At 33.2% G+C, this 14,619-nt stretch overlaps 1 protein-coding gene across 2 annotated transcripts in view; it reads left to right on the top strand.

Moving 5' to 3' along the window:
• LOC132945975 (box A-binding factor-like) overlaps nucleotides 1–14,619 on the top strand; it is a 45,141-nt gene that overhangs the window by 13,849 nt on the left and 16,673 nt on the right. For both annotated transcript variants that reach the window (XM_061015830.1, XM_061015831.1), the window contains exon 2: nucleotides 11,514–12,939. In XM_061015830.1, coding sequence (XP_060871813.1) covers nucleotides 11,514–12,939 — 1,426 coding nt within the window. The remainder of the gene's footprint in view (nucleotides 1–11,513; nucleotides 12,940–14,619) is intronic.

Genomic DNA, 14,619 nt, shown 5'->3' with positions numbered 1-14,619 from the left:
AAACAATAGTTTCCAGTGAAGGTCGTACGTGTAAATTTACAAAAAAAAAATTAAAATAATTGTCAAATTAGCACTCTAAGCTAAATTATTTATTTTCACTATAGTGAGTGAAAAATACGATGAACTAAAAATTCTTAGTTAATATTAGAATGTATAATAAATTAAATAGTAGTCATTTTTATTTTTGTTCAAACACAATCTAATTTATTGAAAAATCTTTTGTTACTCTTTATTTTATATATAATTTCATTTTATAATATATGTACGAAATAATACTGATATTTCAAGTGCAACACTGATTTTTATAAATTATTTTTAGTATTCATATTAAAATTATTGTCTTCTCTAATTTTGTATAAATGCAAATATGCAACACAGTAAAATAATGTTCAGCCCTATTTTTCAATACAACTATTCAATTATTGGGAGACTTTAAATATCATGTAATATTTAAATTCTATTCAAATGCCTCTTTTAACCAAATAGTAATATAAAAAGATTAATTAATAATAGGTAGGCACGTAACTATATAGAGCTTTTAAGATGCGAGATATTTTTCACTACAATAAGTAAAAAAAAAAAAATCAACTGAGACCTGTGGTTAATAAAAATGAATAAGTTTTTACTTCTAAGAAATATTTGAAAGGTTGAATGGGTTATCTATTTAGTAGTTTATATAAACGTATAAAATATTGTTCATTAATCATTTACATAAGATTAAGTAACAATACCCTAATAACTATGTAAACACAATTTCAGAGTAATTTAATATGGGGAGTTGAATAGTTTTTATGTGCCTAGAAATTTAAAGTGGTTACATTTGAAATTAAGTATATTTTATCAGATGTTATTTAAAACTATCAAATTTTAGATTCTGAGTGGAGCAATGAATGAACTGATTTAACAACGATGTGTTTTTTTTATTTTATTTTTATTTTTGAAAACACTTTTTTAGTAGAAAAAAATGCTCCGATCATCAAATTTCGAGGAAGATCTCTGGTAGAAAATACGATTTCTGGTTTGTACTTTGGTGGATTAAAAGTAGAAATTTCTTAGTACTTTTTAAAATAACAGGGAAAAAATATGAACATTTGTTATAATTTCAATATTATTATTAAAATAATTGTTAGGTAATCTTGGTTAGAACGTCTCCGCTCAAAATCAACTGTCTTCATATTATAATTCAGACGTTACACAAAATACAACAATCAACACCCATAATGATCATAAACGCTAAGTATAATATCCAAACAAAGCCGAGAGATACACGTGTTTGTATTCACATACTGTTAATCTCAATTTGTATATAAATATTATTTTTACAATTTTCGCAATAACACGTGAGCATCTATATAACAGTATAACATATTAAACATATTTGTATGAATAATTTTTAATGTAATAATAATTTATTTAGAATTTAGAATTTCTCGAACGCATAAATTACCATTTTTGTGGTGTAAAAATATTAATTTTTCGATTCAGTATAGATGTTTGTTTCTGAATTATGAGTATTGCTTATTAAGCTAAAATGTGTTTTCGTTTTATCTCGTTGTAATATATAATATGTACCTAATTAAAAATTGAAAATAGTAACATAATTATTAAATACGCAGTTACCTATACGGCTATACAAATACTATATTTAAAATAGCTCGTTATCAAAGTTTAAAAAAAAATGTCTTTCTAATTGTATTTTAATTTATTGTATTTAGAAGTAATGAGTTTACTCCTATATGGTTATATTATTATAATAAGAGGTATATATATTTAATATTATACTATGGACTTGTTGCTATATGCACCTAATGAATTAGTATCTTAGCATTTATTGTATTGTATTGTTATAAAATTTGAAACGATGCTTCATTTAAATATTAGAAAGTCAAGTTTGTTAACGTTTTATTCTTCATTTCGTTTTAAAAGACAGACATCGGATTTGTTTCTCTATTTTGAATGTGGGTCCAAACTCCAAAGGAATAGTAAAACAAAACAGTGTGTGTATAGTGTGTACGTCGTTTAGCAGTATTTTCCAAGGACTCCACGTGCACAAACGACTACGGTGGGCGTTAATATTATACAAAACATACAAACGGACACATGTTGCATTTTTTCTTTTTTTCACTTGTTTTTGGTTTTATTCCTTACTCTCTCTATCACTCTCTCTCTCTCTCTCTCTCTCTCTCTCTCTCTGTCCATCTCTCAGTAATCTGCCATGGGATGACAAACGATCATAGCGTGTGCCACGAAATCTGGTTGTCGTGACGGTCCCTAGGGAATGGCACATGCTCGAAAGACAGACCTGGACGTCATCGAAAATTGCAATTAGATATAGTTAGCATGTTTTCGGATCTGGTTTAGCTTAAAATTACTACCCCGATGATGTCGAAGAGGTCTAATTAACGCAATATTGTAATTTGCGTTTCCCGTGACGCCTTCGTAACTCTGGTTAACGTTACTCAGTGATATGATATGTTTTTTTTAGCTAGGATATGTCGATTTTTAATAATGATGTAAAAGCATATTGCTCTATTATAGCATTAGAAATATAGTTTAAAATGTACTAAAATTATTTAGGCACTTGTTGTGAAAAAAAAATTCTTACTAAATGGTAATTTATCTGACTTATAGGTTTAATGACATAACGTTTTAAGGTGCTATTTTTAAATGTTTTGAATTTTTGTTTAATTATTTAAATTATTTTTCTATAGTTTAGATTAATTAGCTATATGTATATACCTATTTGTTATGCATTTGGCCTCATTAAGAAAAAAACAAATATGCTTGAACTGCTTGATTTACCCAGTTAAAATTAGTTCAAAATATTATTTTATTTTAATAACCTGTAAATTAGTCTGAGGCAGTGTGACCTGACTGTTTGAGAACTATAGTTCAGGTCGAAGTATTATATAAGAATCAATACGCGCAGTTTCAATAGTTTATTGTACGATTTAGGAATTATTATAACGACCATGAAAGAAAATTAATATAAAAATTGTGTACGATGCATTAATTTTAATTTCTATGAATAAAAATGTTTTAATTAGATATTTACTGTAATTAAAAATATGTTTATTAAGCTCTAAGGTAATTACTATTAAGGAACTAACATTTTTTTAAGCGTAGACATAAAATTAAATTTTAATATTTGATAGAATGAGAATAAGACTCAATCATTAATACTAGGTAGGTTATATATATATATAACCATATATCAAAAGGATTAAATAATCTTTAACTAGATTTTAGCCAACATTAACAATAAGTTATTTTCATTTTTGAAAAATAATTAATGTTTGATGTACTTAGTTACAACTGCTCAAGACATTTATATACTACTGATATCCATAGACTGTATAATTTGTCTGCTTAATCTTTCTAAACAAAATTAATAATTTAGTCTTTTTGACAAGATTTTGCAATTATTATTAACAATTTTTATTTTTTACAATTATTATATCATTTAAACATAATTTTTACTTAATTTTAATAGATAGTTATAATATATTATTACTTATCAGTGGCGCAACAAGAAAAAAATTCGGTTAGTTTTATTATTATATTTATTAGTTATACCGATTTACTTATTTATATCATATATTAATATATATAAGTTGAATTTACGATAATATTTTTGGTTATAGTCCACTATACTGTCATGTATTATATAGGTAGGGTACTTGAGTTATTCAGAAAATATTATTGGAAATTTATATTTTAATATACGTGCTCAGAGTTGTTTACAAATTATTACTAATGCAATTAGGAACAAATTCGATCTCGATAAAACTTGACTTTCTCTGTTAAATATATTTTAGTTTGACATTCACAAATTTTTGACACGTTACAGTATTCACGTATACAGTATTATAATCGACGAATTAATTGTAACCGGCTGTTCATAAAAGTAACAACGAGATCAATAAAACCATTATTAATTTTGAACGTACTACAAGATTATTTTGTAGCATATTATTATTATAGTGAAATATATTATTCTGTTTAATGTTATTTGATGAGCCGAAACGATAAAACACGACCGGGACATTATATTCTCATCCGCTCCGTGCTGATCAGCTACTAATGTGCCGCTAACAATTTGTCATTCTCGAAAATGACCGACAATTATTATATTGGGATTTCATTAGATGTACTTTATAATTGATATCATAAAGGATAATATTACACCCCATGACCGTTCAATCGTCAATATATTATATTATATTATTATGTAAAGTATTGTTGTTGGCACGAATTTGTTACTGCACAATAGACGTAGGCAGACGTGTCGCGGTGTATATGTAAGCATGTGTGCGACACTGCGACCTACAAACCAGTATAATATTTTCCATTATATTTTATACGATAATTCCTCATATTATTATCCGCACTGTAATCGGATTTTAATACGTAATACTATAATATACATATTATGTTATAATGTGGGCATTATATTATTACTTTATAGTTAGTATAATAGTACCTACAGAGTACAGACACTACAGACTACAACCTACCGACCGATTATCTCTATGGTAGAGCGTGCCCGAGCCGTATGTTGTATTATCCCTTTTTCCTTGTACACACTGCGACCGAGAGGAGTCAATCGATAATCGATGATAATAATATCTGCGTCGGTAAATGCATCGCAAACGGGTATAATGTATAATATTATAGCAACGAAATGGTAAATACTACAATAATAACCACGTCTTTAATATGCGCTTTTTTTTAAATTATGTTTATATCAACGCGTCGTTCCCATCGAATATATTTCATTTATCAGTTAAAGGGGAAACAAGTGTCGACTTCGTTATCTTTTTCTTTGTGGCCACTGGACCGGACACTTCCTGCGAGGAATTCGCGATAAAAAGCCACTGTTGGATTCCTTTACCGGTCAGCAGCCTACATTATAAACGAAGGAAGTTTGTAGGCACGCGGGGTAGGACAGGAACCTCATAGCATATACGGGTTTAAGTGATTTTCGTATTTTTTTGTTGCACATGTGTCGAAAAGTGAAAATCGGTTAAGTGTGTCCGTGCGTACCGGCGTGAGAGAGTATGGGTCTAAACAAACCGGCTATTGATTCACACCTGAGATCCTGTTTCCATTATACGACGAGGCATACTGTAAATAAAAACCATGGGAACCCTTTGTTTGCGTAGGGTTAATTTTGGCTTAGTTTTTTTCTTCGCTTTTATAACGCCTATAAACAAATTGTCCCCAAAGACACAATTGTAACTTCGAAATAAATATATTATACATTGCTTCTAAAATAATGTCAAACGGCGTGTTGCAGTACCTATACCTATACTTAAATCGAGTATTATTCAATATTCTCTAAAACGAATAGAGCATACAAGTTGAATATTTTTCTATAAACAAAACGAACATTTTATTGCCCATAAATATCGATACGCCGAATTTCCGTTTAATGTTGTAATTTGACTCTACTATTTATAAGGGTGGAATTGACCATCCTCACTACATAGACCTCCCTCAACGAAATATAAATATATGCTCTTATCACATATATTATTAACCCACAGTATTAGTGAATTGACCTCCCCGACGCGATTAGTCCCATATTAAAACAGGTTATCATATTGGGTGAAGTTTTATTCAAAATTATCATTTTGGGGATGTCAGAATTCGACACCCAGATGAAAATTGTATTTAATTTTTTTTTTCTTGATTGTGTATCATCAAACCCGAAACACACATACATGACATATTGGATGGTTATCTAATTTGTATTCTCAGTGTTATATAGCTTAAAATATAAATTATCTGATATCGTTGTAAATAACTTAATGGTAATCCGTTTCACATTTTATAATTTAAAGTCTGTGACTGAATATTGTCCGATATTCATGAATATAATTATTTTTATTAATCTATTTCAAACTTTTGGTTTAAATAAAATGGTATAATACCCAACTATAATAATTTCACATATTTCACCATTTGTTAATCTTTGTTTTGATGTAGGTACACTGTTTAAATGTAATATACTTATGCCTATATTAGAGTTGTAAATGTCGCAGTAAAAGATAAACTACATTATTAATACGTGCATAGCGTATAAGGCATTTGCATTTTCAAAGCACGAGTAATAGTTTTAAGAGGGTTTATCAATTCTAAAAAAACTAAGTACTAAATAAGAAAATTCTAGGAGATTCATATAGGTACCTACTTAATACTTATGGATGTTATTGATGTTAAATGTGTGAATAGTGATTGAACGCTATTAATTATAATATTATATAAACTAAAAAAGTACTAAAATCTACAGAGGACATCCTATTTGATTTGTTTTTCTAATCCATTTGGAACATTGCAAATTTCCGTTCAGCAGAACCAATTATTACGTTGTTAGCTTTAATATTTTAGTGAATCGATCTGTAATTAAAGTATTAGGAACATTGTGTTCCTTATTTGTGAACCAGTGTTTGTACTTTAGGCTTTTATATATTATATTTAAATTTTTTTGAGAAATATGAGCATTTTTAAATTGTAATATTTTACATACTCGGAACTTGCATAAAAATTGAAATGTCGTAAAAAACCAACGTTTGGTTTTGACAGATTTTTTAGTGGGCACCCGTAGGTATCTGCCATTCCCGGGGGGGGGGGGGGGGGGGCACTTCTCTCCGGACACCGTGACTTGCCCGAAGAAAAATGCCACCCGAGGCCCGGCATCGAACCGGCGCCGGTGTGCGTCGCAACCGACGCCTTAATCCGCTCGGCCACTCCGTCCCCCCGGTGTAATTATTGTAATGTTACGAACATTGAAATATTTTTTTAAACAAACTTATCGACCTTGTTTTGTTTTAATTTCAGTATTTATTATTTTTTAATATTTATATTATACCAATATTATCCACAAAATAGTAAATGACAGATAAATTTATCGGGTTTTAAAAAAATATTGTTCGTGCTTATTTTTCTTTCACTGTATAGTATGTATATGTATACTATGTTTGATTAATCATATTAATGTTCAGTATGATTATTATTTTCATAAGTTGTTGTATATTAATATTACTATAGTAGGTACCTAATGTTATGTAATAATACAAATTTATATTTCACTGGATACGTTTATTGGATCTCAGCATTACTTAAGTAGCACATCTACAATTAGTTAAAAGAGGTTTACGATTTAGATTGGATTGATATTATACCTACCTATTCGGGAATATTTTTAGTGATAACTAGGTCACGGATTTAAATGCAATTTTTATCACCGATAACTTGAACATTTGGTTGTTAATATTTATAAGTTATAACAATTGTTTGTATAGAATTTGATTGTAATTAACTGAGCCTTTTATATTGTGATAAAGTTGACTAATTTATTAAAAAAAACTATTTGTAGGTATAGTTATAAAATAGTAAATACATTTATTTGAGTGTACCTAAGATACAACAATAGGTATTCTACCTATACACTATTCAATTCGTTGTCTATAATCTTAATAATAACAGATGATATCATACATTACGGTCCTGAGTTTTATATCATAAATATTGTAAAATCGTAATAAGTACACTAGACATTATAAACAGTAAACATCATGTTCAATTAAAATGTTGGGCACCCAATACCTATATCATACAACGACATGGCGTACAATATAGTATACTATAGTATAGTACCTATATACATAACAATTAATAAGTAATATACAGCTCAGGTGCTTCTAATGTGAAGCTCCTTCATGTCTTTCACTGTCCTTTTCATTATTATGCTAAACATTAGGAGGCACATTCTTATTGTGCCCCCTACTAGTACAGATTGTAAATATTCATTTAAATAAACGATTTTTTTTAAAAAAAAAAAGGTAATATACATTTTAATCGTAACTGCAACTGTATAGTAAATTAGCACTGGGTTTCCTTTACATGTTTATTATTATAACGATTTTAAAATGCTTATTGGACCATATAATAGTGGCGCACACAAAAATGTCTAAATGGTCGGGGGTGGGGGGTTATATTAATATTATACACCTTACACTATAGGTTTAAACACACACCACTTCACGTTTATACACTCTCCTGTTGAACTAATACACTATACACACAATATGATTGTTTATACGGTTTAAAGTTTTTTACATTATAATATAATGTGTAATATAATTTAAAAAGGTTGTAAGTCTTACGAATGACGTTTTAACAGCGACGAGTGCGGTTATACTATAATTAGTAATTACTAATAGCGATGAGTGTTATTATATAGTTTATTATTGATAAAAGTTTGGAAATAATATTTAAATAAATGCAAAAGTTTCTAAAAAAAATATCATGATTCATATTTTTTAAAGGCCCACTGTAATTTTTTTAATTAACGAGACGTTAAGTTTTTTTTGTTTATTTATATCAGTTGAATTGGCTATATTATTTGAAATAACAATTTGTACATTTTTAATTAATTGACCGATAAACAGTACCAATATGAAATAATGAATGATTGTTAGGAATTAATATTTGATCTTGCCGGTTTCCATTGTAAAGTGTAGGTAGGTCCCTATAGGACTAAGTTACTATAGTATAATAATTTAGTATTAAAAATGTACCTTTTTTTAATTTTGTTGCTGAACTGAATGTTTTTTTATTGTAATTAACCACTCCTCAACGTTTATATTTTAACAATGCGTAACTTGAATAAAAAAATATAAGTTTTTTTATAAAAGTATGAGAGATAAATGTTTTAGTCTCATAAAATATAATATAATTGTTGTTATTCTTTTAAATTTCATATGATATTGTACATGTTGTATACGTTGAAGTCTAAAATGTTCAATATGATTATAATATGAATGAATTTTCATGAATGTTTAATTATAAAATGTTTCCGTTTATTGACACGATAGTTGTGTTATTAACCGCAAAATATTCTTTTGTGAAGTACAGTGAACAAAAATTGTAAATAAGAAATTAAAATAAACACATTTTTTTTTTAAAGTTATAACTATTTTGTTATAACCGACCACCGCTCAGATATTAATTTTTATATTAGTCAGTTTATTATAATATTATTTAATTGCACTCATCCCTATCAAATTTAAAGACACACATATATTATACTGCCTGTTTGGATGTACTTTTCTCATTTTTGAATGTAATTCAAGTATGAAGTCAGGTCCACATTAGCCGGTATGGTGTTTGTAGAGGGCGTCGCCCATTCCCGCACAAATGTGCAAAATACGTATATGAAAAACCGCACACATAGTGACATAATTAGGAATTAATCCTGGTGAAGGGGGGGGGGGGTTGCATTATCTTACACACAAAATACTACTTTTTCATGTAAAGTGTTGTGTGGAATATATATATAATAAAGGTTCTAGGGGGGGTCTATCCCCAATGCCGGAGCAAGCGTCGGGGCGAGCGGGGCGCGTGCTCCGGGCTCCGTGATTTTAGGCTCCGTTATTTAGTGCTCCCACCTGAATGAAACCAAAAAAAAAGTTAATTTTTGATCATGAGTCTTAGTATTACTCAACACAAACTAACAACATATTACCCAAAACACCCAAGTACAGTAAATTTGAGTTGATTTCTACCAGATTATTTTCGTTGGATACGTTGAAAATATTAGGTTATTGTTAAAACTAAAATGCTCGATGTTTTTATCGTCATTATCGGTTTATCACATTTGGTGTAGAAAAATAAATACTATACATAATATGTATAATATGTATTAGTACTTATAATAATTACCTACTTTCTACGAAACATATAAATTGAAAAAACGTAAAATATTCGATAAACAGTGATACGGCTAGGTTTCCTTTTATTTAATTTTCCAAATATCTAACTTTTAAGGCTAATGAAGGATATTTGAAAATTTCAAGTTTTTTTTCAAAAATGTATAGAAAAACTATTTATTTCATAATATTTATGTGGTATAGTTTAGCATATTTTTGCATATTTTTAATAAAATAAATGCATATTTCATCATTTTTTATTTCATATAAATCATAGCCCTAATTATAATACAGAACAACTAAAATATGAAGATATAATAAATGATTTTGCATCCAAAAAAGCTAGAAAAATTAAAAGTTTATAACTGACAATATTTTACTTTAAGAATGTATTATGTATTTAAAATATTATAAATTGTTGAGCACACACGTTTTTTTTTAAATTTCCTTTATAAATTAATGTTATTACTTACCTATTATGCAATTATAAATTTAATTAGTAAAAGTAATTATTAATAATATTTGTATTTTGATATTTTATAATTGTGATTAGGATGATAAGTTTATTTTACATGCAAATAATAAGATAATACATTTATCATTGATTGTTTTGATTTAATTTACATACCTAATGTACATTAATCGTTTGATTTAAAATCGATGGAAAAAATTACCTTTTGAATTAAATCTATAGTTAATTTAGAATGGGGATGTAATGTAAGATAGGAAGTAAGGGCCCCACATTTTTTACTTGCCCCGGGCCCCGCAAAACTTTACGCCAGCGCTGCAGTATCCCCTTCATCTCCCGCTTAATTACGCCCCTGCGCACACAGGTATTAAAATACTCCCAAGTTACCACCAAGTTAGTCGTGTATTTTGCACATGGCAAAAAAATCCATAACTCGGTATCGTGGACACTCGAATAAATTCTTTGAATCTGTTGAACACTTTTTTATGCTTAAAAATGATCTTTTAGTTGTACATAATATAACTGCAAAACTCTTTCGATAGCAGGCGTTAGTGCGAGCCATCTGGTTTTACTGTAGCCCAGTAAGGACAACGGGACAGAAGTACGAAATACGGGACGCATATGGTTATACCCTATCTATTACATAGATGCGCTGTTTTTAATAAATTATTTTGATGTAACACACATTTTTGATTTTTTAATTTGGATTGTGTATTTTGTACTTAATTCTGTGTAATATTTTTATACTTCAATTTGTATTGGTTTTAATAAATCTGTGAGGTACCCACCATACTATTTTTGTGCGGTATTGGGTTATGCATTTTGTGCAGTATCGGGTCATGGTTGTGCGGTAATGGAAAGCGCAGTTTATAGAATATAACGAATAAGGTCTGTAACATTATAATAACTCCAATAATGGTTTGAAAATTATCTTGAAAAGAAAGCGGTTGTTCTATTTTTACGGCGGTGTGTTTAGGCCCGCCAAATGGTACAATAACATTTATAATATTCCTCAAAAGTCAAAATATCTATGCATGATTTGGAACTGTATAATATCTGTGATCGATGTTATTCAGTCGGATGAAATATTTTCTACTCGCTGTCAGTCGCAGCTCACAGTATTACCTATGTTTACCAAATGTTTCGATATCGACGTAATGCAATTTGCAAAGTTTTAGACTTTAGTACACAAAACAGCACTAAGTTTCCCGTCCAATCGTTAATATTATATATCGTGCGTGACAAAACTTGAATTGTTTGACATGACACCTAATATGTTATTATGAAAACGAGCGAACTATAAAATATATATTTATTTTTTCGTTTAGGCTTATCGGCCGTAGCAGCGGCGGAATCGTCGTCGGAACAACTCGACCAGCATCAGCTCCACCACCACCTGCAGCACCATGTGGTGGTTGGCGTCGTCGGTGACGGAAGGAGCGATTGCGGCGGCGGCGAGTTCGACACGTCCGCCGAGGAAGACAGGGCGGCGGCGGACACCATCGACGAGCTGAACAACCGTCGCGGTGACGTCGTGACGTCGCCGGTCGTGGCCGCTGCGGAGGAGTCGGCGAGCGATGAGTCGCCGCCGGCGGCCACAACGACCGCGGCGCCGTTGTCGTCCTCATCACAGCGTTGCGACGGCGCGGCGACCGACGTGGTGACCGCGGCGGTGGACGAAGAAAATGGCGGCGGGAGCGCGGGCACGCCCAGCATCGGCTACGGGTCGCCGGCGGTAGATGGTGCGCCGGTCGGTAGGACGTCGTTCGGGTCGGAGGAGGAGGAGCCCGCCGCCGTCGACCGTTTACAGCAACAACCGGTTCACGGGACGGCAGACGAACGGCCGACCGGCAACGTGTACGTACGCCGCGATGATATGAACTATCATCATCAACACCATCACCAGCACCAGCACCAGCAGCACGACAGTCCGCCGCAGCTACACGTAAGCACCAGTGCGACGACTACGACAACGTCGACGACCGGTGTCAACAACAACAGTAACAGTAACAGTAGTGGACCGTCGCCGAACAGCCGTTACGACAATATGTTGGTTGCACAGACTTATCAACAGGCCAAGTACGGCAGTGGCCGGGACTTGATGGCCGCTATGTTCCCGCAAGTATTGATCGCGGGTCAGCAACAGATACATCAGCACTTGCAACAGCGCGACGAAGACGAAGATTTTTACGAGTACCAGCAACAGGCGTACCAGCAGCAGCAGCAACAGCAACATGCCAAGTTCGAACACATCGTGCTCAAGCAGGAGCCGCAAGTGTACACCGACGAGTACTTCCACCAGGACCACCAGCAGCAATTGTCCGTGCAGCTCCAGCAGCAACAGGAGCAACACTGCTCCAGTCCCGGCAGCTCGGCTGGCGGTTACGACGAGGAAGTAGTGGTGGCCGCTGCCGCCGCCGCTAAAGGTGAACTGCTTGACCTGCACTTGGCCCGGTCCGACGGCGGCGCGGGACCCGGACAGCAGGAGAATCCCTTTGCGCATCTCGTGGCCTCGCTGCACAGTGACTCGGGTAGCGCTTCACCGTTGCAGGGCCATTTGCACGACGACCAACAACAGGGCTGCGGTTCGCCCACCATCGTGTGCCAGCAGCCGCACGTGGCCGACCACTCGTATACGCCGTCGTCCGCGACCGCCGAACAGCAAATCCCGCAACACTTGTCGTCGCAAAACCATCACGGCGTCTACCACAGCAGTTCCAACGTCATTCACCACAACAGTTCCAACATCTCTGGGTGAGTTTCTCTTGAATTATTTTTTATTTCCAGAGCTTTTTACCACCCCCGTCCACGTCCCGCCGCCGAACCATTCGCGTTTTTACATTATTTGTTGTTTCTCTCCCCAACTCTCCCTTCCACACGCCATGTACCTATCTCCGTTTCGTACGCGGTTCAGACGCAAACGTTCGTATAATCGGCTCCCACGTGTCGACGATCGTAAAGATAATAATATTGTTAACGAGCGTCGTGTTCGCGCTGTGAAATCATTTTGCCAGACGTCCGACACTCCGATTAACGTATATTATTATTTATATATATATAATATATATCATTATATTATATCTAATTCTGATCGATAATAATTAGGTTTCGGCCAGCGCGCGCGTGTATGTGTGTGTGTGTGTACAGGTAACCGGTGGCGTAATCGTTGTTATCGGTTATCGAGGTTAAGGGCCTCTCCGCCGGCCGGCCGTTCGTTTAAAATATTATATTTTATAGTTTATAATAGTACGGCAATAGTAGCAGTGGGCCGCCGCGATGACTCCCGTATCGTACGCAGTTATCTTTGCGTCGGGCCGCGATCGTCGTTCGATCACGTCTCGTGCGATTTCTATAATTGATGACGGTGGGTCGAATATTATTGTTGGCGCGTATATCCGTCTTTTCTGTCGGTAGCAGACGGCGTGGCGGCGGCGGCGGCGTATTCCAATCGACGGACCGCTGTCGACTTCGTCGTCGTATCTCTCTAGTTATAGTAATAATAATAATTTTAAATGTTTTAATAACTCCGACCGCGATGATGTTTTTCGGCTTTTGCGGTTTCCACGCCGAACGAACACGTTTTTATTTTATCGCGTGTTTTCCACACCGAACACTATACGCTGGCCACGGGTTTTCGAACCCGATAAGACTCGCCTATATCGGTTTTTCTGGTTTTTATTACTCGGAAACTTACTTACGGTGCAATGACCCACATTGTAATAATATAATGGTGTATTATATCCCCTACCATTCGTGTTGACGGCAAACAGTGTTCTTGTGCTTTCTTGCTGCGGGATGCCCTGACATTTGTTTTATATTTAGCACCGGCGCGGTGATGACGAACGTTCGACAAGACTATTAATTCCTTTTCGGAGTTATCCGACAAAAGTTTACGACGAATCAAATTATAATTTTAAATCGTACGTCATTAGGGTGTGTGTGCGCGTTTATGAAGGCCATTACGTAGTACCAATATCGTTTGTTCGCTTCGATAATTGGTTTTCTTTCTCGCACCGTAGTAACATTGGAAGTCAAATATTGAGTTTCATGTGTAATTTTACGTGCATAAGTAATCTATATTTCATCACTATTGTAGCAATATATTGTAACGTCTACTCTGGACGTTGGATTATTTATAAATATTATGGGCTTAAATAATTAGTTCGTCATTTTAAATGTATATTACATTGATTATCATATTATTTTTTTAATACTTCGACTGTAAAAACTACAATAATACAATAAATGACTGATCTCAATTAGTAGTCTTAAACTAAAAATTAAAACTATATTGTTAATGATCAAACAACAGTAGTATTGTAAAATTCAAATTATAGCTACTTCCTAATATTGAAATGGTTTTTTTTCGTTTTTACGTAATTTTTGAACAAAAAATATAATATCTGATTTTATTATTAATATTATGCTACTACA

Source organism: Metopolophium dirhodum, chromosome 5 (assembly GCF_019925205.1).
Source record: "Metopolophium dirhodum isolate CAU chromosome 5, ASM1992520v1, whole genome shotgun sequence".
Taxonomy (NCBI): Eukaryota; Metazoa; Arthropoda; class Insecta; order Hemiptera; family Aphididae; genus Metopolophium; species Metopolophium dirhodum.
This window is presented reverse-complemented; position numbering and strand designations above follow the sequence as displayed.